The 22,765-nt window shown below is 40.7% G+C and overlaps 1 protein-coding gene across 1 annotated transcript in view; it reads left to right on the top strand.

The window, feature by feature from the left end:
- LOC143320381 (multiple epidermal growth factor-like domains protein 9) overlaps positions 1 to 22,455 on the top strand; it is a 40,429-nt gene extending 17,974 nt beyond the window's left edge. The window contains exons 3-6 of the mRNA XM_076729943.1: positions 6,449 to 6,588; positions 9,756 to 9,905; positions 19,621 to 19,890; positions 20,354 to 22,455. Of these exons, the coding sequence (XP_076586058.1) occupies positions 6,449 to 6,588; positions 9,756 to 9,905; positions 19,621 to 19,890; positions 20,354 to 20,898 (1,105 nt within the window). The 3' untranslated portion in view covers positions 20,899 to 22,455. The remainder of the gene's footprint in view (positions 1 to 6,448; positions 6,589 to 9,755; positions 9,906 to 19,620; positions 19,891 to 20,353) is intronic.
- The last annotated feature ends 310 nt before the right edge of the window (positions 22,456 to 22,765 follow it).

Raw genomic sequence — 22,765 nt, 5'->3', positions numbered from 1 at the left:
GAGCCTTGCATGAGCCAGGAAAAGTCTTGCTGCTCTGTTGCTTAATATACCCTTTCAGGATTTGGCTGCACACCCAGCAGTGCAACTAAACCCGTTAAGTGTAGTTCACTGTTTATTTTTGCCAACCATTTACCTCCTGTTAATTAAACCGGTGATCTCTTCCTTGTTGCTAAGAGGATGCTTGCAACTATCCACTCTTATCTGACACAAGTTACAGCCGATTGCTAGCATTGCCGCGGCAGCCGTAGAATGGGGTTAAGCTTTGTCGTCCATGTAATACTGACCTACTTAACATGTAGATCTGACGCGGAGTGGCTAGGCCAGCACAGTGAAGTGAAATCACACCAAAACAATAACAACCCCCTCCTCCGGGCCAAGAGGACACACATTAACACCAGGATTACTGATCACTGAGAGAGGAGGTTTCAGCATCTCCAAAGCCTCACCTCTGTGCATCCAAGAGAATAATCTGTCCTTGAGTCCCCTCACCACTGGGGCAGCAGTGGACCTGGTGGCTGTGCAGGCTGCACATTAGATGACAAACTTCTTGATAAGAGACAGTTTCATTTTTGACCTGTTCAGTCTAAGATGAAGGCTCAGTAGACACAGATGGCAGATAGTGCTTCATTGCCACAGGTCAGTGTCTGACTGGCTCCCAGCCCGACAGACTGATAGTCAGAGCAGATAGCAGGCAGTGGCAGCACATTAAAAGACTGTTCTAGGGTGATTTGTTTGATCTTTGTTAATTTCCAACATTGCCTAATTGATTTACACCTCACTGGATGGTTTTCCAGCCTCTATTATGTGAGGTGTGTGTTGTATTACAGCTAACTTCTTGGACACCTCTTTTCTATATTATTATTATTATTATTATTATTATTATTAACCGTTCATATCCAAAAGGTCAAAGGTCAATTTGACTGTGACATAGTGGTCTGCAAAAACCCTTTTCTGTCCATTGTTCAACACCATAACTCAGGAGCAGAGGGGGAGATTGTGACCACATTTCACATTTGGTCAGATACTAACTTTTTGCGCATCCACCTTGAAACTGTGCTGATTGTTTAGATGTCCTGTGCTGTCGGGTTGAAAATGTGTGTGAAGGTCCACATTTTATAATTTCTAGTTTCTTTGCAGCATTGTAGTCCCCACAGGCTCATTGGTTTTGCTGATATTGAGCTTCAGATGATTGTTGTTGCCTCATGTGATGAAGCTCTCCATCAGTCCTCTGTACTCCTCTGACACAGACAGCATGTTTCTCACTGGAAATGACTCTCTGGAATCATACATGTCAATATAGACCTAACTTCCATTTCACCAAAAAAGACACTTATTTCCTATTGCTAAATTCCCTCAAAGTCTTCACTACAGATATGAGTCTAGACAGACATGCATCTAATCTGAACTGCAGCTTGACTGGCTGGCAGAGGCATATAGCCACGAGGCAGTAGTTCTAGTTTGCCCATTCTTTCTTCCTCTCACTCTTTTCATTCTTCTAATAACAATCTGAAATTAAGTGAAATCAAACAATATTCAGACATTACTGTAGCGATGATTAGCCGTAGGTTGAAGGTTTTATTTTACAAGAAAAAAACACATAAATCAAAGGCAACAGATAATCTGGCCTTACTCGTGTGCTGGAATTTGCCTGCCCCTGTGGGAAGAGCTGTGTGGGCAGCAGGTTTTACTTTGCCTTGAATCTTTATCAGCTGATCATGGGCAGCAACAGGGAGGTTGGGCAACAGGATGATGATATAAACTAGGGCTTCAACTTAGAATTCCTTTCACTATCGATATAATCAATTATTTTCTCTATAATTGTCAAAAAATAGTGAGAAATTAGAATTTTATGTCATAATTCCCTAAAACCAAATGTGACATCTTCAAATGATGTTAAAGAAATAATAAAGAAAATCCTGAAAACTGAGAGAGCTTTGGGTAAAGTATTTATAGATTAATTTTCTGTAGATCATCTAATTGATTGACTGATCATTTAAGCTCTAATATATACCATGAAAGAATATACATTTGTCAACTGTCAGATTCATGCTAAGATTTTAAAACATGTTTACAGTGATAGAGGATTTATTCATATTACCTCTCCTGGTGGCTGAAGGTGCTGATTTGCTGCTTATTGAGAATGAGTTGTACCAGTGTGTACCAGAAAAAGTCAGCATTGTAGACAATGACAGTATCCCAGTCAGTAGTGCTGTATGCAGCCATCATTCCTGCCAGCTTTCAGACGGTGAGCTGTTGGCAGAGGCAGTATGGGAAGTGGTTTCAACCATGCCAGGCCATGTGTTAAGCAGTGTCTATTGTGTGGTACACATGGTATTTCCACAAACCGCCAATGCATGTCAGCACAAGCGACATGCTGTTTGTATGCTGAGTATAAATGGTGTAGAAAGCCTGGCCCTCTGGCATGAACCAGCACTGTGCCTGTTGGGCTTTAGTCCACCGAGAGATGTAGGAAGTTGGTTAGTGCAGAAACAAAGTTACACTGATCTTCCTTCACCATTCTTGTCCACAACATCGGCAACTTGTTAATATTTGCAACCTGATGGCCTTTTGTAAGATAAAACTTTTAAGAATTTCAATTCGTAGATTTCAGTGTTTATAATAGTCAATCAACCAATGACGGGCCTGGAAACATCAACAGGGCTCTAAATTAACACCAGCCAACCGGCCAAATGCTGGTGAAATTTCAGTCTGGCTGGTAGAAAAGACCACCTTACTAGCCACTTTGACCCATTAGGGAGTGTGTGTTTGGATAGTAAGATGAACATCTACTAGCCATTTTGGCTGGTGATGAAAAATGTTAATTTAGAGCCCTGAACATCAAACATCAGAAAATTTATGTCAGACACACAACAAGGACACTTAGGACAGGGACCATTCCGAGAGGTTCACTGCTCCTTCTGTAATAAGAGGTGGGTGAAAATATGTAAATGAGAGTTATTTCAAATCCGTCCTGCCCACTGCAGGCTTAATCACAGCTTTAAGCTGCTCTTTGTTTCACTAACTGCTGATCAGGGAATAAACACCATTTTGATTTTCTTAGAATTCAAATTGTATTACATTTCTAGGGCTGAAATGATTAGTCAGTTAATTAATTAGTGGATTGACAAATAATTATTCACTATTTTGATTATCAAATAACCAATGTCAAGCATTCTCTGTTTTTACACTCAGATGTGCCTTTGCTTCATTGTCAGTTGAACATCTTTGGACTTAGACTATTGGTTGGAGACAACAGGACCTTTGAAGGCGCTACTTTTGGTTCAGGAAATTATGACCTTGACATTTTTCACAATATTGATGAGCAAACAATTCATCATTTAATTGAGACAACAATCGAGAGATTCATTGATGATTTGCAGATGGATTTGTTTTTGACAATGCAGTAACTTTAACCACACAGATCAAATTTTTGCTAATTTCTTTGCTACGAATTTGCTTTAAAACTTTTCATGTAATGATCTAATTAATAAATATTAACTACAGTATATATTCAGTTTGGGGTTAATGATAGGCCAATAGGGGCTTTTAATACATCAATACAGATTATTCAGAACTTCTGATACCTGAGAAGTTTTTTTCCTTGTGTCTTTTAGCATCTTTTTCATATTCTTATTGTGATTTGTGATTATTGTGAAGACAGAATAAGCACAGAAGTGAAATACATGCAGATGAATATTGCCAAACTTATCAACAGTGCATCCCTGATCTCAAGACCTTCACTGCTTAATGTTTACTTTTATGATAAAATCATGAGTGGAGTTTTTGCTCGCTGTCTCTGTGACAGTTGGACATGCTGAGGTCATGATGCTGCATGTTGGAATTTTTTGTTATTGTTGTGTGTGTGTGTGTGTGTGTGTGTGTGTGTGTGTGTGTGTCTGTCTGTCTGTCTGTCTGTCTGTCTGTCTGTCTCTGTGTGTGTGTGTGTGTGTGTGCGCGCGCGTTTGTGTGTGTGCGCGCGTTTGTGTGTGTGGGCATGTGTGTGCGTGTGTTTTTAGCTGGAAGAATGAGGACTGTTGATCTCCCAGCCTTGTCCTCAGCAGTGCCCACGCCCCACTAAGCATCGCCATGGGCCTCTTCATTTGCATTAAGTGCAGTTGTTTTAACAAAGCCCTGTTTGTCTGAAGACCCACGCACACGCTCATGGAAAGTGCTCACAGTCACTATTGATTTACTTCTATTGTTTTGAAGTTATTGTCCCCAGATTATGTTTCTGAGCCCATTGTCTGGGTTTGAGGGCTCATCAGACTTGACTTGGCTTTGTACTTTTCCAAGGAAATTACCCCAAGTGTGGAAGGGATAAAAAAGCACATGATGGAGGAGTGCAGCTGCAACCTAGGAAAAACACATTAACAAATGAAATAAGCCATGTGTGTAGTGTGCATTATTGTTGAAGAGCTCAAACATAATTGGATTTAACCTTACTGGAGCATTCCTGAAGGCAATGTTCACTGAGAGCAATCGTACTCTGTTATGTAGAACGCATAAAGCCAATAATGCTCAATTATGTTCAGTGCTCTGATTTATTGTATTTAGTTTTGTTTATGGCCCATCCAAAAAAACAAAAGTACAATTTTTGCCCAATATTTTTTATTTTTATTTTCATAAACAGAACCTCAACACGGATTTCTAAGAGTTGTCAGTGCAATACATACTTAGTGGGACATTTTACATTGTAAAAATCAACTTGTCAGTGCTCTCTGGTGGACAAACTACACAGAGGTGACACTTTTTCTTAATTACTTAAAACCTAGTTTGGCATTTTTGTACTGAAATTTCCTGTATCGAATCAGCTGCCATAAACACATGGCCATTAAACTGTTGTGGGCTGATTCACATTAAAATGTGTTTTGGGTGATTAGATCACAGTCAAATAGTGGTTGACCATATGAAGGTGCCAGTGTAAATGTACCCAAAATGCATTGAGGATGGTTTGTGATCCAATTGGCCATACAGGTGGAACACATTGTTACCACGTCTTTGCAGCCTCTCAGCTCTCTCACCCATACAGATCATTCCATGGCTGCACTGATCAGGGATCACATAAATGCTACAACAGCACTCTACACTTTCTGTTGGATAGTGTGCTGAAATCGCTGGAGCTGCTAATTAGAATCTCTGGCGCTCCCTTCTTCCTGTCGCTTTAATGTAACGGGGAAACAGATGGCTGATTTCAGAGTATTTTTAGTGCCTTTAAGCTACCATCACTACAGGGGCATCACTATAGGATTGTAACCATATCTGATTTGTTCAAGATGCATGTTGTGGTTAATGGGGTATATTTCTTGGGTGGAAAGCACTTGCACATGCCTTAAGCTAATACAATATAAATGGTTAGTGTGGACATATATGACACCGGTGGAATTAAATAGGTATGGCAAAAACATACAAGATATGCACAGCATGTACAGGAAGTACAGGAACAGTGCTTCATTGTATTTGGCAATGTAGAAAGATTATGATGCTCTGGGAAGAGGTAAGAGTTGTAACAGAGAAGACTATTTCAAATCTTGTTGGACCCAAACATTTTTGTTGGCTTTATATAAAGAAAATCATAATTACAGTAAAAATGAACAAGCACGTATAGACCTCAGCTTGCTTATCCCCAAAAACGTATTGATTCAGACCAAGCACTAGTCAGTGGGTAAGACAGATGTTATCAAGCCTTCCATTAGAAACGATAACTTACATATTAAGGGCTAAACACCATGCATTTCAGAGTATATGGAGGCCCTTCATTAATTATGTTAAAGACCTAGATTTAATCGACGAATGAGTGATTATTGTGCACAATGCAGTTTTTGGTTTTTGTTTCCTTACTTTTTGATTTTGCTCTGTGTTAATGCAGCAATTGTATGTTTTGTTGTATAATATATGAACAGAATTGTTCAATGTATTGTTGATCACCACATATTGAATTAGTTGTATTGGGGTGGCAGCAATAATCTGTAAACAAGGCCAAATAAAACCAAAACTATCTGTATCACTAGATTAATATTAGTGGTAGGTGAGGTGTTATTTAGTGGTATTGGTGGACCAATCCTTTACTTATGAAAGAAAAATAATAGGTTTTATGCAGTGAGGTGCTGGACACCACTCTTCAACACTGCCTAGCGCTGCATGCCAAACACAGCAGACAAACTGATATGAGCAGTCTTGATAGCTCGATACTGTGACTCAGGGTGCTTCCCACATGCATACCTGGAACAGAGTTATAGAGAGCAGATGGATGAATGGACGAACCTGCAGGAGGTCAAGTGTGGAATCACCACAGCAGTCTGGACATCAGCTGTCAGAACTGTGTTCCAAAGCCAAAATGCACACAGCGACCCTCACACCTCTCGCTTTTGGTGTTCTGTTTCATTAACAAAATGCTTGGGGACTGTATTTTGCACTTTATTGACTTTGTCTTCTGTTCTGCCCTTTTCAGCTCAGGGATATGTGTGTGCAAGACGGGAGTGTATGGACCCAAGTGTGATGAATGCCACCCAGGTTTCTTCCACTTCAGCAGCACTGGCTGTCGGCCTTGCCAGTGTCAGAACCACACCAACTACTGCCATCCACAGTCCGGTGAGTCTGCTGAGGACACAGAAAATGTCAGTGTTAGACCAATACAAGAAGCTGGTTGCTGTTTTCCTATTAATAAAAAAACAATATTTGGGCAAGTCAGCACTGGTCCCCTTTGATGCAGTGACTTTTTCCAAATGTTTTTTCACACTGTGGGCAACGGGATTAATAATAATAGTAAAAACAACATGCTGCAGCACGATTTGTCATTGGACCAGTCACATACTTTACCTTCCATATGTGTTCTCATTGTAATCTCATAGGGCCACACAGGTGTGATGCTGAGTAAAATCATAAAGATAAGCAAAGAGAGTAGGAAAAGCAGCTGTGATGCACAGTGTGTGAATGAAAGGTGGGAAAATCTCTGAATGAACAGCTGTTGTCCTACTTTGTTGTGTCATATTCGACAATGTAAAGGTTCCAAGTCCATCCAACAATATCAACGGTCTCTCCTCCCCAATGAGTGCCAGATAGTTCTGTAGTGTGATGATGGAAAAATTACTGATCTGATGTCCAGGTCACACTGTGTCTCCTATCTCATCTAAGATGAAATAGAGGAATAGTGGATGTAAATCAATGACTTCAAGCAAGATATTTAAAGATATTTAAAATACATTTGTATTTGTTCATCTTACTCTCAGTCTCGTTCATTTCCATGAAATGACTGCAGGTTTGAACTGACATTAAAAAACAGGGTTGTTTGAGTGAGACATTTCAGACACCAGTATGTGATGTGTGACAGCGTGTGTAGAGTTTTGAGAACACAACACCCTTTCACATGTTCTTTTGCTGAATTGGAAATGGAAACAGATTTGGTGTTTGTGTCTCCTATTCTCAAAACTGAGCTTTAGTTTCTGACAATGCATCGGAAGAATGGAGAATAACTGTAAGTAACTTCAAGAACTTTAACATTTCTACTTGTAACAGAGTATTTTTACATCATGGCATTGTTATCTGATCTGAATACTGTTTCACCATGTTATGAGCCCGCGCAAGGGTGTAGTTTGTGGGCAGGAGGACTTTGGATGGTAGGTGTGGGTGACTATTAATGTCAGGGTTGCTGATTTTATGCCCAGTTCTTCCCATCGCCATGTTGAAGCTTCCTTGAGCAAAAAACAGAACCCTAAATTGTTCCTAATATGTGTAAGAACAAAAAAGCAAAAAAAGTTGCTTCTGACAAATGAATGGATCTAAATGAAGCTGTGTGTTAATTAGACTGACAGTATCATTCAGACACCAGAAAGTCTTGGTGATTCCCCTCTAAGACCCTAACAGTGACATCACTGATCTGTTGGTGCCTGTATTGAAAGAAGTAGCTGTGTCTGCTCCTTTTAGCATGTAGTGCCTTTGCAAATGTCCCCTGCATAAAAAGAACTGAAGCTTAAAAGTCCAATCTTTGCCAATAAACTGCTCATGATGATCCCCATAAACAAACACCTCTTAACTGTACTCTGACAATCATCCGTTGTGTTTGATTAGAGACTTTGGCAGTACACAAACCCTCCAGTGTCTCTAAAGTAAATATTTAAGGTGGAGCCACAAGAGAAGGGTAAGAAGGAACCTGAGGAGAACAGGAAAGGTGCAGAATCAGAAGCACATGAATTGTAAAATGTAGAATATCACAAATGCAGTTTCCAATCTGGTTTGTATGTAATTTAAAGTGGATTCATCCTCCTCTGTGTCCCCAGCAGTCAGGCTTTGAGACTAAACCACCATCGACAGGCAGGAGGAGAGGTGGAGGGGACAGAGTGGTGGTAGGGGGTAGTTTTAGAAACCATATGTCTTTCCATTATAATGCAGGGGCAGATGGAGTGCTGCAGCCTCACCTTGGCTCACTGTGGATTAGCATAGCACAGGTTTGACAGCTCCCTTTAGAGACTGACCCTGGCCTCTCCCCGGGGCTGCTTACACAAGAACACGTTGTGTAAATGCAAATTATACAGTATCCCAAACACTGTGGACCTGAGGTAAACATGACAAGAAGTCGTCATTTCCAACAGAACAGAGGTAGATTGTCCCCACACTGACCCACTGTTTTCAGCTCAAGTAATATATAAAGACTCAATAAAAGCATGCAGAGAAAAAAAATACTGTTTGTCACTGGGGGACATTTTTACCAATAATACACATTTATGATATGATATTCATCTCTCAACTTTGAGTATTTAAAACTTGCACTGTAAAACTGGGGTGTTGGGAATACATTAAATCCAATTGCTTCAATTTAGCACAATACATAATATGCTACTCCCTTATGTGACCATAAACTTTAATTTAGACTAATTTCACTCAGAAAACCCATCATTTATCAGCAGATGCTGGATGGAAGCTGTTATTTGTCATCACTGGTCCACAATTTGGTGTAGGAAAGCCCTTTTCTCTAGGCCGAACCCCTCTCCAACCAACAATTTTAGCTGTAATGCTCAGGGTTTGATGCAGAGGCTCTGTTGGTTTTCAGCAGCTGATTTCACTTATTAGCAGCTCCTCTGTTGACACTGGGCTAATGCATGGTTTGAAGGAGAGCCTGCAGAGTCTTCTGTGGCTCATGGTTGAAAACACTTTTATGCAAAGTTATATGTACCAAGTAGGCGGTCTGTGGACACGTTTAGTCATGTCTACATAACTTCTCTCTATGATCATAGAGGCACACCAGCTCAACCACAGACAGAGGCTCAGGTACAGCACAACAGTCAGAATACCTTCATTAATATTTACAATGAATGACTTCATTCTGAGAATATGAAGTTTTATTTTTTTTTATCTAAGTAATGAAATAAACACTAGTCAGTATTGCAGGGTAAGTTAAAAATGTGGCAACAAATATACTAACTTCATGTGATGATATGAAGCCAGAACGAACTAACAGTTAAACTAAATGCTTGAAAACTCTAACCATGAGCAAGCAGCAACCTCCAGGTCTGAAAAATGAAGCTAACGTGGCAAGTGGCAAAAACTGCAGTTCCTCAAACAGCCACTTTAGCCCAGCTCATTCCCCCCATATTCAAATACTTTACACATGCAGCTGTCAAAAAGCCACATTGGTGAGAAGATTTTGCAGTGACCATCTTGAGATTAATAAACAAAAATGTGAGTTATATAACCACATGTCACTTTGTGTGCACATCCAGGAAATACCCCTGTAACTGTGTAATGCTTGTTCTGTCTTCCAGGAGTGTGTCTGAACTGTGATGGCAACACCCAGGGATCCAACTGTGAGGAGTGTAAACCTGGTTTCTACCGCAGCCCTGAAACTGCCCTGACCGAAATCTGTGCTCCGTGTCCCTGCTCCAACTCCACCTCTACCGGCACCTGTCACACTGGTCAGTCCCTGCTGCTCACAGCCACACATCACACACATCAGTTTCGTGCTCTGTGATTGAGCAGGTTTGTCTTCACTGGCTGAATACACACCACTCAGTCAGTGTTGGAATGTTGTCTGAATGGTATGTGGATTCTATATGAGCACTGTCATTTATTTGACAAAGAAATCTTTGCTCTTTAATCCTGTGAAGTCTGACACCAAAACCTGACACTGATGATGTCACCAGTAATATCAGCCTGACACACATATTTAGGAACAAGATGAGCACTGCTTGAGCAAGCAAGAAACAAGAAGTGGCTAACCAAAAAGTGTGTGTGTGTGTGTGTGTGTGTGTGTGTGTGTGTGTGTGTGTAAAATACATATATATATATATATATATATATTTGACATAAAAAACTATTTGGACCACAGTAGCAATTTTGGTAAAACAAAATGTCACACTTAAATGACATCACCCCTCTTACAACCCTGATTCTAAAACAGTTGTGAAGCTGTGTAAAACATAAGAAAATAGAATGTGATAATTTGCTATTCGTTTATGACATGTATTCAATTGAAAACAGTACAAAGACAAAAGATTTAATGTTTGACCTCATCAGCTTCATTGATTTTCTTATTCTGACTTTGACGCAGCAACGTGTTTCAAACGAGTTGGGACAGAAGCAACAAAAGACTGGGAAAGTTGTGGAATGCTCCAAGAACACTTTTGGAACATTCCACAGGTAAACAGGTGGTATACATGATTGTGTAAAGCAGTGGTTCTCAACCTTTTTTGGATGAACACCCCTCTACTCATTGCCCACACGTCTTGCTGACCCCCATCAGCAAGAAAGCAGTTGGAACCCCTCTATATTGATATTTATGATTGAAATTGTGTATTTCACTGACCTATTGGAGATGTAGGCCTGGTTTAATAATAATTAGAATTCTTCGCTCAAATAATAATGTAAATGTATTGTTAAATGTAAAATCAATGAAGGTTACGCTTTTTTTATTGGTTGAACATATAGTTATTATCAAATTCCAACATTAATTAGGCTCCTTCACAGATCTAACTTGAGGAACCAATCACAGTTCAGAATAATAGTTCAAAAAAATCCTGGCCAATCAAAAAATACAATGGGTTTGCGCAACAGAGAGTACAGAGAGAACACAGTAAATTGGCTTAACTGACATTAACGGTAACCTAACTGCTAAGCTGACAAAAAAGGCTTTTTAATATGCGCATTCTATTTCTGTGTGTGATTTGCGTCGGGTCAGAGAACTGGGCTTTAGTGCAAGCCCTGTGCGTGGTGGTTTTCAGCCAGCTTCTTCACCAAGGGATGCAAATTTTGCTGGGTGGATTTTATCTTTGGACAACATCAGGCTGGCTGTTTCTCCATTTCCAGTATTGGTGCTAAGCTAAGCTAATTTGCTGTTTGCTGTAGTCTACAGTTAACAGACAGATGTAATGCTGGAATCAATCTTGTCAGCTAACTCCCTGCCAGAAGCATATTTCAATTAACTGAATGTCAACCTATTCCTTTAATGGTTGTAAAAGCCTCATAGTCAAAGTCTTAAGAGTTTGTCAGCTGCGGTTGGTTAAAACCATTTGTTCAGAGTGACCATTTAAGGCATTACCAACTCAGTGCCTCCATGGACACAGTGACCAAAACTGAAGTTTAAATTCAGTTTCCTTAGTGGACACATGAAGCTCTCCAAAATTCTCCAACAAGACAACAAAAAGCTGACAAATTCAGCCATTAGTTCCAGTCTCCAATTGTGGAGAGAGAGGTGCATTTACATATCTGCTTCACAATCCACACCGATTCTGCACGCCACTCCCTTATTTGTCCAAACTCAGTGCACTGTGCACTTGTGCTACATGGCTATGAGTCCTGTGTGTATGTTGGTATTTTGGCCCTAGGTGTGTGTGTGTGTGTGTGTGTGTGTGTGTGTGTGTGTGTGTGTGTGTGTGTGGGTGTGTGTGTGTGTGTGTGTGTGTGTGTGTGTGTGAGCTGTATAATGGTGTGGAAAAACTGAATTTCCCCCTTGGGGATTGACAATGTAGTTCTTCTTCTACAGGCAGCTCCCATTACTGTACACAAATGATTAAACATTTGCTTGTAGTATTTCTATTAATTTACAAAATAATGTTTTGGTTGTGGTAAGAATTAATCTTCCAAAGTTCCAAAACAGTTAACTAGAGTGCTTTCGATCTCTGTTTCCAGACAGTCGGGGATTAACAGTGACCTTTCTGTATGACCCCACTTCTTTCACCTCCAGGCTGCCGCTGTCCCACTTACAAAACACACCCAAAGGTCTTTATTGGGTTGAGATCTGGGTTAAACTACAGTCACTGTCATATTCCTAAACCACCTCAATTCTAATATCTCAATTCAAATTTTATTTTAAAATGGCTTAACTAACTGCAAGGGGATCCCAAAGCAGCACACCCTCACACTGTGTTGGTGAAATTGGATAGATTGCTGAATTCATGTTACCTTCTGCCACTGACATGTCACAACAGACACTACAATTCCTCAAAGTCTTTGTGAGAAAATGCCACTACACTCCCTCCACTTCAAGCTTCCACCAGCCATATGTGAAATGCCCCTCTGCACACAGCTAATTTACCAAGTTTGCTCTACTGTGTTTACCTTTAGTTTAAACCAGCCTCTGAAGTCTGAGCCAACAATTTTGGTCAATAGTATGGTTTCTATTAAACCACACATCTTGGATAACATCTACACACCAATTGCATATCTGTACCCAAAATTAATACACTTATCAAGTAATCTTGTTCATCGTGTGTTTGTGTGAATTTCAGACCTACAGAATAACCCAGCTAAATTCATTAGCATTTCTGATTACTCCTGTATTATACAGACTACACTGCCAAGGAAACCACTGCTTACCTTCATCATTCCTTCTGGATTTGACAAATACAACCCAGATTCCAAAAAAAAAAGTTGTGATGCTCCAGACCAAACCTTTTCATTCTGTTTGCTGGAGGTTTATTTATGCTAATAGGGTGATCAGTCAGAAAGAGATTAACTCCAGTTCCAAGACCTTAATTACAGTGTGGCCAAGAGCCATGTTACGCCATGTTGCGCATGTCATCAGCCTGTCATGGTTTGAGTTCATCGGGCTTGAACTTCACACCGTGGCACAGTGGCTTAGGTCACAGCTTATCCACGTCAAACAGCTCTTGAACCTTCTCTTCAAACTGGCTATTGAGGCTTTCATTCAGCATTACATCACTGTGTTCACTCTACTCACTTCTTCCTCATCATGTTCTCTCACCTTGCCCTTCCCCTTTCTGGACCAATCATCAACAGTGTTGCCATGTCCTGACACCCCCCCCCCCCCCCCCCCCCCCCCCCCCAGTGGACTCCATGGCAACAGCCATGTATAGATGTACTTAGGCTGTCACGTTATGTTTGCCCCTGCCAGGGGCCACTGCAGAGGTTGCGCAATGTGGGAGGGAGGTGAAGGGACATGAGCAGGCTGTGCTGAGCTGGGACAGCATGAACACAGCTGGGCCATTTCAGCGCCAGTCAGGCTGCAACAGACTAGGGGGATGGGCAACATCACGCTCTCTGTTTGGACAGAAACACCACAGGAAGAGCCGCGTTTGAGAGGTAGCGATCAGAAATATGCTCAGGATCGTGTCCTTAGAGAGCTGTTTCTCCGTTAATAGTGTGTGGCTGTGGAGGCTGTTTTAAATGAAACCCTGAGAAGCAGCCTCCAAATACGGGTTGCCTTGGAAACAGTGACAAATGAGAAGATGCCACAATGGTATATAGTGGCTCCACACTGGAGGATAGATGCTTTCTAAATGTGCTGATGAGGCCTGTTGCAGTGAATGAAAATCCCTCCATACTGACACACAGAGAGGTGAAATGGAGCATTGCACCAGTTCAGAATGTGGGTCACACATATTCAATCATCCATGTATGATTGTATCTTTACTCAGTGGTATAGATAGTGTGGCTGGGCTCATTCACTTTATCCTGAGGTTCATTAAATATTTGTATTTATTTTTTAGTTTCTTCTTCTTTTCCTTCTTTTTTTAAGTGTGTGTTAGACAGTGCCTACCTGGCTGGCAGTTACCAGACCTCCGTTTGTGTGTCAAAACAGTGGAGGACAATGGTTAACAAGCAGGTCAGGTCCTCTGGCCTTGTGCATTGCAGAACAGCTCATGTTTCCTTCTGGTTATATAACCCAGCAGGCCGGCTGCCTTTGAACCCCCAGCAGAGGTTAAATCAAGCTTATCAGGAGCAGCCTGCTCAGTGCTGGAATACAACACAGTCACATGACCACACTAGATAGAGACCAACATGTAGGCCATTGGAGGGCAGCTATCTGTGTCTAAATGATTCAACACTGAGGACTCTGGTGTGGTAAGGACTAGAGTCAAAATGCAACATCAGTTGGTCCACAGAGCAGCAGAAAAGGCTAATTAACAGTAATTCATTCTCAGAATGAGCTTTATTAGCCAATGTGTACACATACAACAAATTCCATTCTGTTTTTTAGAAAGATATATACAGCTTAATAGTTTTGTTATTGCCACACCAGTACATACATATCAATATCTTGTTTTGACCTCATCATAAGGGTGCTTGACTGGAAAACAGTTTTCTATAGAAGACCACCAGGAGCTATTGCCCGAAAGAACATCCATCTCAGGGTGTTCTAACATAGGGAGCTGGAAGGGTGGGGTAGCATAAAGGGACTGCTGCTTGCAATTTGTTGTATAAAATCAGCATGTGCCTGTTCAGAACAGGCCGATTGCTTTGTCTCAGGTATTGTTTTCTCAATATCATCAACTGGCAGAGCTGGAGAATTCCAGCAATTCTAGATGCAGCAGGTCCAGAGTTTTTGTTGTTTTTGTTTTTTACAATTTTTTAACTCTATTAACGGCACAATAATATTATAATATGCCCCCAGTTTTAGGCAGTTTATTGAGGTGTTCACAAAACTTGAGCCACACTTAAATTATTATTAATAGTAATAATCATTGCTATTTCTGCTTCTTTGTTAAATGACATTTAATTGACTGAATGTAGGCCAGACACACTGTACACATGACAACAGACGTTTTTCTTCCAGACGTAACAGTGAGTGAATTAGATCTTCACAGCTATATCATTAGTACTGAAAAAAATCATGAATACCTGCTGAAGCTAGCCAGCTACCCAAGGTAATATTTTAGGGATATTCAATTAAAATTCAAAGAGGTCCAGTTAGAGAGAATTTCCTCAAGCAAAGGACCAGAACATACAGCACCATGTGTATTGAAGTAGCCTAGTAGTTGCATCTATGTCTGTATGTTGTCAACAACCATCAACAACATCCAAACTAACCATTTAAAACGGTGTTTTCCTTTTAACATGGTGTTTTAAAGCATTAGCTCAGAATCACCAAAGTCACACAGGAGGTGCATTCCCACCAAATACTTTTTGAAATCCATACCTAACCCATACATGAGGTAGCCATGTACCTAAACTCAAGATCTGTCTGAAAGGACAAACACACACATGGATATATACAGACGGAGATTCCCTCCATGACAGTTAGAATGAACCTTGAACCTTGGGCATCTCAAATGCCCCCCTGTAGAGGTATTTTGGATATGACCCAATGGGAAGAGACCTCAGGGCAAATCTAAAACATATTAGGGGGGATTTTATGTTCCATTTGGCCAGGGAAGACATTGAGATTCCCCAGGAGGAGCTGGAGGAAGTGGCTGGGGAGAAAGCCATCTTGTCTACTCTGGTTGGATGCCCACATTTTCACATTGTACTTTTAAACTTATAAACCTATAAATTATACGTTTCTAAGTTTACTCCAGACAGACAAATGCTTAAGTAAAAATGCCACCTTGAAACCAGTGTTAGATAAAAATGGTGATATTATACATGCAGTTACAACATGATTTGCAGGTTGCCTGTGTAGTAAAACTGCTCTTGCTTGCATATCGGTTAAACTTGAAACGAATGAGTGTTTTGCCAAGCATTTGTACATGCCTCAGCTCTGTAGAGACCTACTGATTACGTCATACAACTTGAACTACTCATTAAAATAATATCGCTTGTGAGGTTTTTAGAACATAGTATTAACAACACTACCTTCATCCTTGTGTGTGTGTTAATTATTAGTGTGGACTATGGCTGGCACAAGACACCGCTTATCAGCCACTTACAATGCAGCCCTGAGATCTCTCTTGAGGCAGCTTAACAGCCACTCACACGAGGACTCATGTGACCCTATTGAGTCACATGATGGGCAAGTGAGTCAACGACCCACCCATTCTCACTGATCAACTCATATTGAGCTATCAACACCATGATTCATGTGATCCTAACAGCTTGCATGAGAGCTGGGCAGAGCCATGATCCTGCAAGGGGACAGATGCCTGGGACTTCCCACCACTGAAGAGGCCTTTTGGATGAGAGGCAAAATGTCTTCTAGAATCACAAGCAAGTCCAGTTGCCTGTGGAAGCACTTAGAAGTACCGAACATGAATCATTACCTTCTTTTACCTGCTCCCTGTGTACTGTAAAAAAGAATAAGGATAGGAAAAAGCTCTTATACCTATAACTTGAGAAGTTTTCCACACTCTTCTTATTCCTTTACTACAGTAGCGGTCAGCAATTTGAGACTTAATAGCTTGCATGCACATTCCAATTGATGGCAAGGCCTTTTAAGCAAACAAGCATAACAGAGCCCCCCAGTCTGCAGACAGAGATTCACCACCAGTCTTGGCCTATAGCTGATGAGTGCATTATCTTTTGTGTTGGGATTCCGTAGAAAGCATTTAGCAACAGCTTTGAAGGCATCTGGACAGATGTGTGTTTGCGGACATGTATTTATAATTTTCAGGACATGACTTGAAACACTGTCAAATACCCACTTTAAAAATGCTAGGTACAGGGTTAACACATGCTGGCTCTAATTAAGGTGTAATCACTATTACTTTGTAAATACTAATGCTGCCCCATAACATGTGCTAGTCCTATTATTGCTACTACTGTGACTACTAGATGAAGTACTACTACTTCTTCATCTGCACCATTTTAATATCTTTTTTAAATCTATAATGTGCTATAAAATAAAAGGAATGCCTCACACCATTAAGTACAAAGCTATAACATGACAACTAGGATAGAAAAGGCTTTGAATAGTATTAAGAATTTTCTGAGTTGACTTAGGATTTTACAACCAGACTTAAAAGGTGATAGGAATAGAAGTTAGGAACAATGTGCTGCTGACAGTATTATATTGTTATACTGTAGTTCCTGTTTGTTGTGGCATCATATTACCAAGGACCAGAGGTTGCAGGAGAAAGCTGACCCTTTGAAATGGCATGCATGTTTTGCTGATAAAGATTGATGGTCACCATAAGGAACTGGGATCAATTCAAACTCCAACTGAACCTTTAAAAACTCCACTTCTCTTTAAGATCTTCACTTTTAGATTTACTCATGGAACCTACAGAGCCATGAGTACATATGCTTGGTATTAGAAAAGTACATATTTAAAAGTATACCATACAGATTGGTGGCAAATTAATAGAAAACCAATATAAAGTGAGCTCGTATTAAGGCCTTGTTCCACCAGGAGCCTCCATGTCAAATCAGTTGTCAAGTGTGTGAAAACTACTGGAGGGATAAACAGCATTCTTCCCAAAGACAGTCCATCACTTGGTGTGTGTTTTGATGGTGGAGAACACTAGAGCACTGTCACCCCTTAATGACAAGCTGCAACCCAAGCCGTGACAGGAATAGATGGCACTCCACTGCAAAAAAAACCCTTCAAAATAAAAGCACAGGATTTTTTTTTTTTCTTAACATTGTTTGTTTGTTTGTTTGGCCCGGGACCCACTGAAAATGGGTCCCATATGAGAATCACTGGTCTAAAAATCTCTCATACTGTAGGTATTCAGTTGGATTAGGATCTGTTGGACAAAAGCCAAGGTCACTGTGAACTCACTAAATATTTTTTTGTCCATAACTCAAGAATTCACACACAAATTATGAAAAATTTGACCAGTAGGTGAACTTCACTATGACATCATACTGTTCTGCAAAAATACCTTTCTGGCCATTTTTCAGCTCCATAAATCAGGAGCAGAGGAGGAGATTGTGACCATATTTCACATTTGGTCAGATACTGAATTGGTGACACAAATCTGGGCTGCCCATCTTGAAAATGTGGTGATTGCATAAATCTTGTGTGCTGTCAGGTTGAAGATGTGTGTGAAACATCCACATTTTACAATTTGTAGTTTCTGTGCAGCAACAACCACATTTGAGTCATTGTAGTCCACCACAAGTTCACTGGTTTCGCTGATACTGAGTTTTCAGTGTCCATGTGACAAAGCTCTGTAAATATAGTCTGTAAGTGAAGACACTATGTTTCTTACTGGAAATTATTCACTGGTCAATATACTGATTTAAAAACAGACACTTAATACCTTTTATTGAATTCCTTCGTAGTCTTCAGTGCATATATGAGTCTAGACAGACATGAATGTAAATGCAACTTGTTATCTAATTTTAGTTTCACATTTCATTATATTGCAGCCTTATGATAAAATAATATAAATGTAATTTTTCCCTTCATTAATTTATACTCAGTACCTCATGATGACAAAACCAAAATAGTTAACTCAGTACTTAGATTAAGGACCTTTGGCAGCGATTACAGCCTTGAGTCTTCTTGGGTTTGACGTAACAACCTGGATTTGGGGATTTTCTGACAGACTTCTCTGCAGATCTTCTCAAGCTCTGTCAAATTGAATAGTGACCGTCAGTTGACTGCCATTTTCAGGTCAAATTGAATAGTGACCGTCAGTTGACTGCCATTTTCAGGTCTCTCCAGAGATGTTTGATTGGGTTCAAGTCCAGGCTCTGCCTTGGCCACTCAAGAACTTTCACAGAGTGGTCCCTGTATGCTTTGGGTCATTATCCTGTTGGAAGGTCAACCATCAAGCTAGTTTGAAGTCCTGAGTAGTGTGGACCAGGTTTTTATTTCAGCCCCAAACAGTTAAAATTTGGTTTCATCAGAATTTTGTTTCCCACAGTATGAGTTCTGCAGGTGCTTTTTTTGCAAACTCCAAGCAGGTTTTGTGTGTCTTTCACCTCATTCTGGCCACTCTGCCACAAAGCTCGGATTGGTGGAGTATTGTTCTGATGGTTGTCCTTCTGGGAGGATGAGTATTGCAGTGACAGTTGTCCTTCTGGAAGTTTCTCCCATATCTACACCTTTGGAGCTCAGCTAGATTGACCATTGAGTTGAACAGCTAGCTCTTTGAAGAGTTCTGGTTGTTTCAAACTTCCATTTAAGAATTTTGGAGGCCATTGTGCTCATGTAAGCCTTCAAATTTTACACAATCCTGTCTCTGAGCTCTGCAGAGAGCATGCATGTTCACATTATTTTCCCTAAAACAGAAAAAAAATGCTATAATTGGACATTTAAACTACCTTTTACAATAGCAAATAAAACAAATACAAATACAATCAAATACTGACTGCATTTGTGATATACTGACTGGAGACAAAAACTGGAAACTCAGGGAATTGTACAAAAGTGTTACTTCACAGGAAAATAGTAGAATGCATTTTCTGATGTGTCTCTGCATTAGGTGGAATCTAAAGAAAATCTGTTGAAAACCAAACAGGTCAGACGCTAATGTGTATCGGTCCTGTTCTGTTCCTGTGCAGATCCCAGTGGCTTCCCTGTGTGTGACCAGTGCCTTACCCGGTACAGCGGCCCACAGTGTGACGAGTGCACCGCTGGCTTCTACAGAGCATCTGGGGTTTGTGTTCCATGTGAGTGCAATGGGAATGCAGACCCTCATGGCCCCATCCAGCTCTGTCACCCCGACACCGGCCACTGCCTCCGCTGCATCAACAACACTACCGGGCCCCAGTGCCAGCTCTGTGCTCCAGGCTTCATTGGGGATGCCCAAGCACATAACTGCACCCGTCCAAGTAAGACCAAACGATTTCATGACATACTGAATGTGTATTTAAAAAAAAAAAACATACATCTGAAATTTACCACCAAATGACAATGATTCATAAATGTGAAATCTCACTTAACTGCTCACTATTAAGTCTACTAGAGTGTCTATGATATAGGGACCAAAGACATCAACTGTGTGACATAACATACTGACATTAAATCAATTAGTCAATACTTTACAGCTTACAACTGGGAGAGGAAAAAAAGAACACAGCAGGTGTATCTGCACTAACTAGTTGTCTCTTTTTGCCACAAGGTGTCAGTGTTTCCTTTGGTTATACATCAACAACCTGCAGTCCTGAGAGTCTGTTGCTTGTCCAGTAACTGCAGGCCTCATTGCACTGGCCTATTAGGATTTCGAATTTAGCAATGTTAAGAAACAAAATCTTTAAATGTTAATCAATATTTTCAATGCTTTTCTCTCCTCAGCACCCCGGCTCGTTGCCATACCAGCAGATAAAACCACAACAGAGGACCCTACATCGACTACATCCTCCCCCTCCACACCCACCACCACCACCACCACCACCACCACCACCACTTTGATCTCCACCACAGCAAAAGGCTTCCCAGCCATCACATCCAGAAGCAACATGAACACCTCTCTGAGCACTGCAGCCACCACCCAGGCCCTGTTGACCAGCCTGAGCAGTCCCACTGACAACACCACAGCGGCCCTGACGGAAGTTTCCTGGACGCAGTTCAACATCATCATCCTAGCCATCATCATTCTGGTGGTGCTGCTGCTTCTGGGCTTTGTAGGAGGCGTGTACACCTACCGAGAGTACCAGAACCGCAAGCTCAACGCCCCGTTCTGGACCATCGAACTGAAAGAGGACAACATCAGCTTCAGCAGCTACCATGACAGCATCCCCAATGCTGATGTGTCAGGCCTGCTGGAGGACGAGGCCAATGAGGTGGCGCCCAACGGCCAGCTGGCACTGACCACGCAGGGTAACTGCTACAAGGCTTAGCACTCCATCCATCCCCAGACTGGACACCTAGATGAACAGATGACACAAAGCTGCTGGAAAGTACCAAATCCAAAGCTCCTTCATGTATGACTGCTTGTTGTAACCCAGTGGTCTGTGGCACTTCACAACATTTGGCAAACTGACAGTGAAATCAAGCAGACATCATCAAGATATGGAAAAGAAATGCAGAGTTGCCACTTGAAAGGTTTTCCCTTTTTGATATTATTTTGTGTGGAATGGACGATCACTGAAATGGGTCCAAAGAAAAAAGTTTTTGAGTTGTGCCTGCAGAGGGCACTGTTGTGCAGACTAGTAAGGTAATTGGCATGGCGTGAGACACGGGCAAAGCGTAAACCTGTTAGCTGAAACAGTGATCCTGACACTGACTAGAGGACTTGCAGGAGCCTAGCATTTCAGATGTTTTTAAAATGAACTTTTGACTGTTTAAGTTATAACTGGGTCACTTGAACAGTGATCTTAAACTGAGACATTGATTGTTATTTAATTAATTTTTATTCAGTTCTTATTTATTGGTTGATGTTTCTTTGTCGGGGGAGAAATTCTGCACAGTATGATGTGTTTATTCATGGTGTTTTATCTTACGAGCTGTTGAATGGTAATTTGAATTGGCCAGTATGTTTTCATGTATAGTTTGTGTGTTTAGGAGAGAGTCATAGGGGAAGGTGAAGGCTGCAGGCACAAGCATTTTAATGACCTCATCATTTGTTTATAGCTTCCTGTCTTTTGTTAAATCGTGCCAGCTCACCTGAAGTATCTAAGAGGAGTGTTTCTTTTAAAGAAACTACAGCTACTGTTTATAAACTCTCACCACTTGGCACTACTACAGGGTAGTGATTCATACTAGACTCACGTAAACCTACTTGTAATCTAATCTACTCTTTGCTGCCTACCTCAGCAAAAACAAACCATTTTTCACATTTGTGTAGAGGTTGGGTTCTGTGACTCAGAAAGAGTCAGTATAAGACTGTTTGTTTGATATCTAAATATAAACAGTACTCTAGTGTTGATGCTGTTGCTATGGAGTAAAACCAGCCTCCATCAGGTTGCATCACCTAAAACAGTGAGTTGCTGTAAAATGACTTCAAATCTTCACACCTGATTCTGGACACGGATTCCATGTTTTCTGTGTTGTTTAGGCTCTCATTGGTTGGGTGTGCTTCATTTTACCACGGTGAATGAGTAAAGCTAATTATGGAACTAACTCCTCAGGTACTGGCTCTTTCCCTAATGTGATCACTGTAAATATGATTACTGTACAGATGAATGTGAATAGTAGCACTATTATTGTACAGGTAGAATATTGTGTGTACACTGTCACTCAACAAGCTCTCAACCTTTCACTCTGCAGGGTGTGATATTGCAGTCCGCCCACAGCTTTTTGTATTTTTGTTTTATTTCTTATTCTCAGTGGACTTTGCCATATACACAGCTGCAGGACTAAAATGCACCACCAAGAACTCAAAACAAAGAATAAAGTGATGTAAATAATACCCCAAAGTCAGAGCTCAACTCTCAAATAAAGTGGGTTTAACTGTTGTCTTTGTGTTTCTCACATGCCTTTAATTAACTAGCACCATTTAAAGATCTCCTCCAGAGGTATGCTTGACATAATAATAAGAGACAAAAAAAAGTTCATTCTTCCAATGTAGTTGTGATTTCACAAAATCCTGTTTGAACATTCACATGTTGAGATTTCAGGTGAGCGCACACACTTTTCCCTTCAGCAACTGAATGAGAACAAACTTTGACCTCTGTACATACATCAGTCTGCACAGTGAAAAATCAAGAAAACCGTATGTTTGAATGAATGATGTATTCATTAATCTGCCTCACCATTAGTGATTCA

This window comes from Chaetodon auriga, chromosome 5 (assembly GCF_051107435.1).
Source record: "Chaetodon auriga isolate fChaAug3 chromosome 5, fChaAug3.hap1, whole genome shotgun sequence".
In the NCBI taxonomy this organism is placed as follows: domain Eukaryota; kingdom Metazoa; phylum Chordata; class Actinopteri; order Chaetodontiformes; family Chaetodontidae; genus Chaetodon; species Chaetodon auriga.
This window is presented reverse-complemented; position numbering and strand designations above follow the sequence as displayed.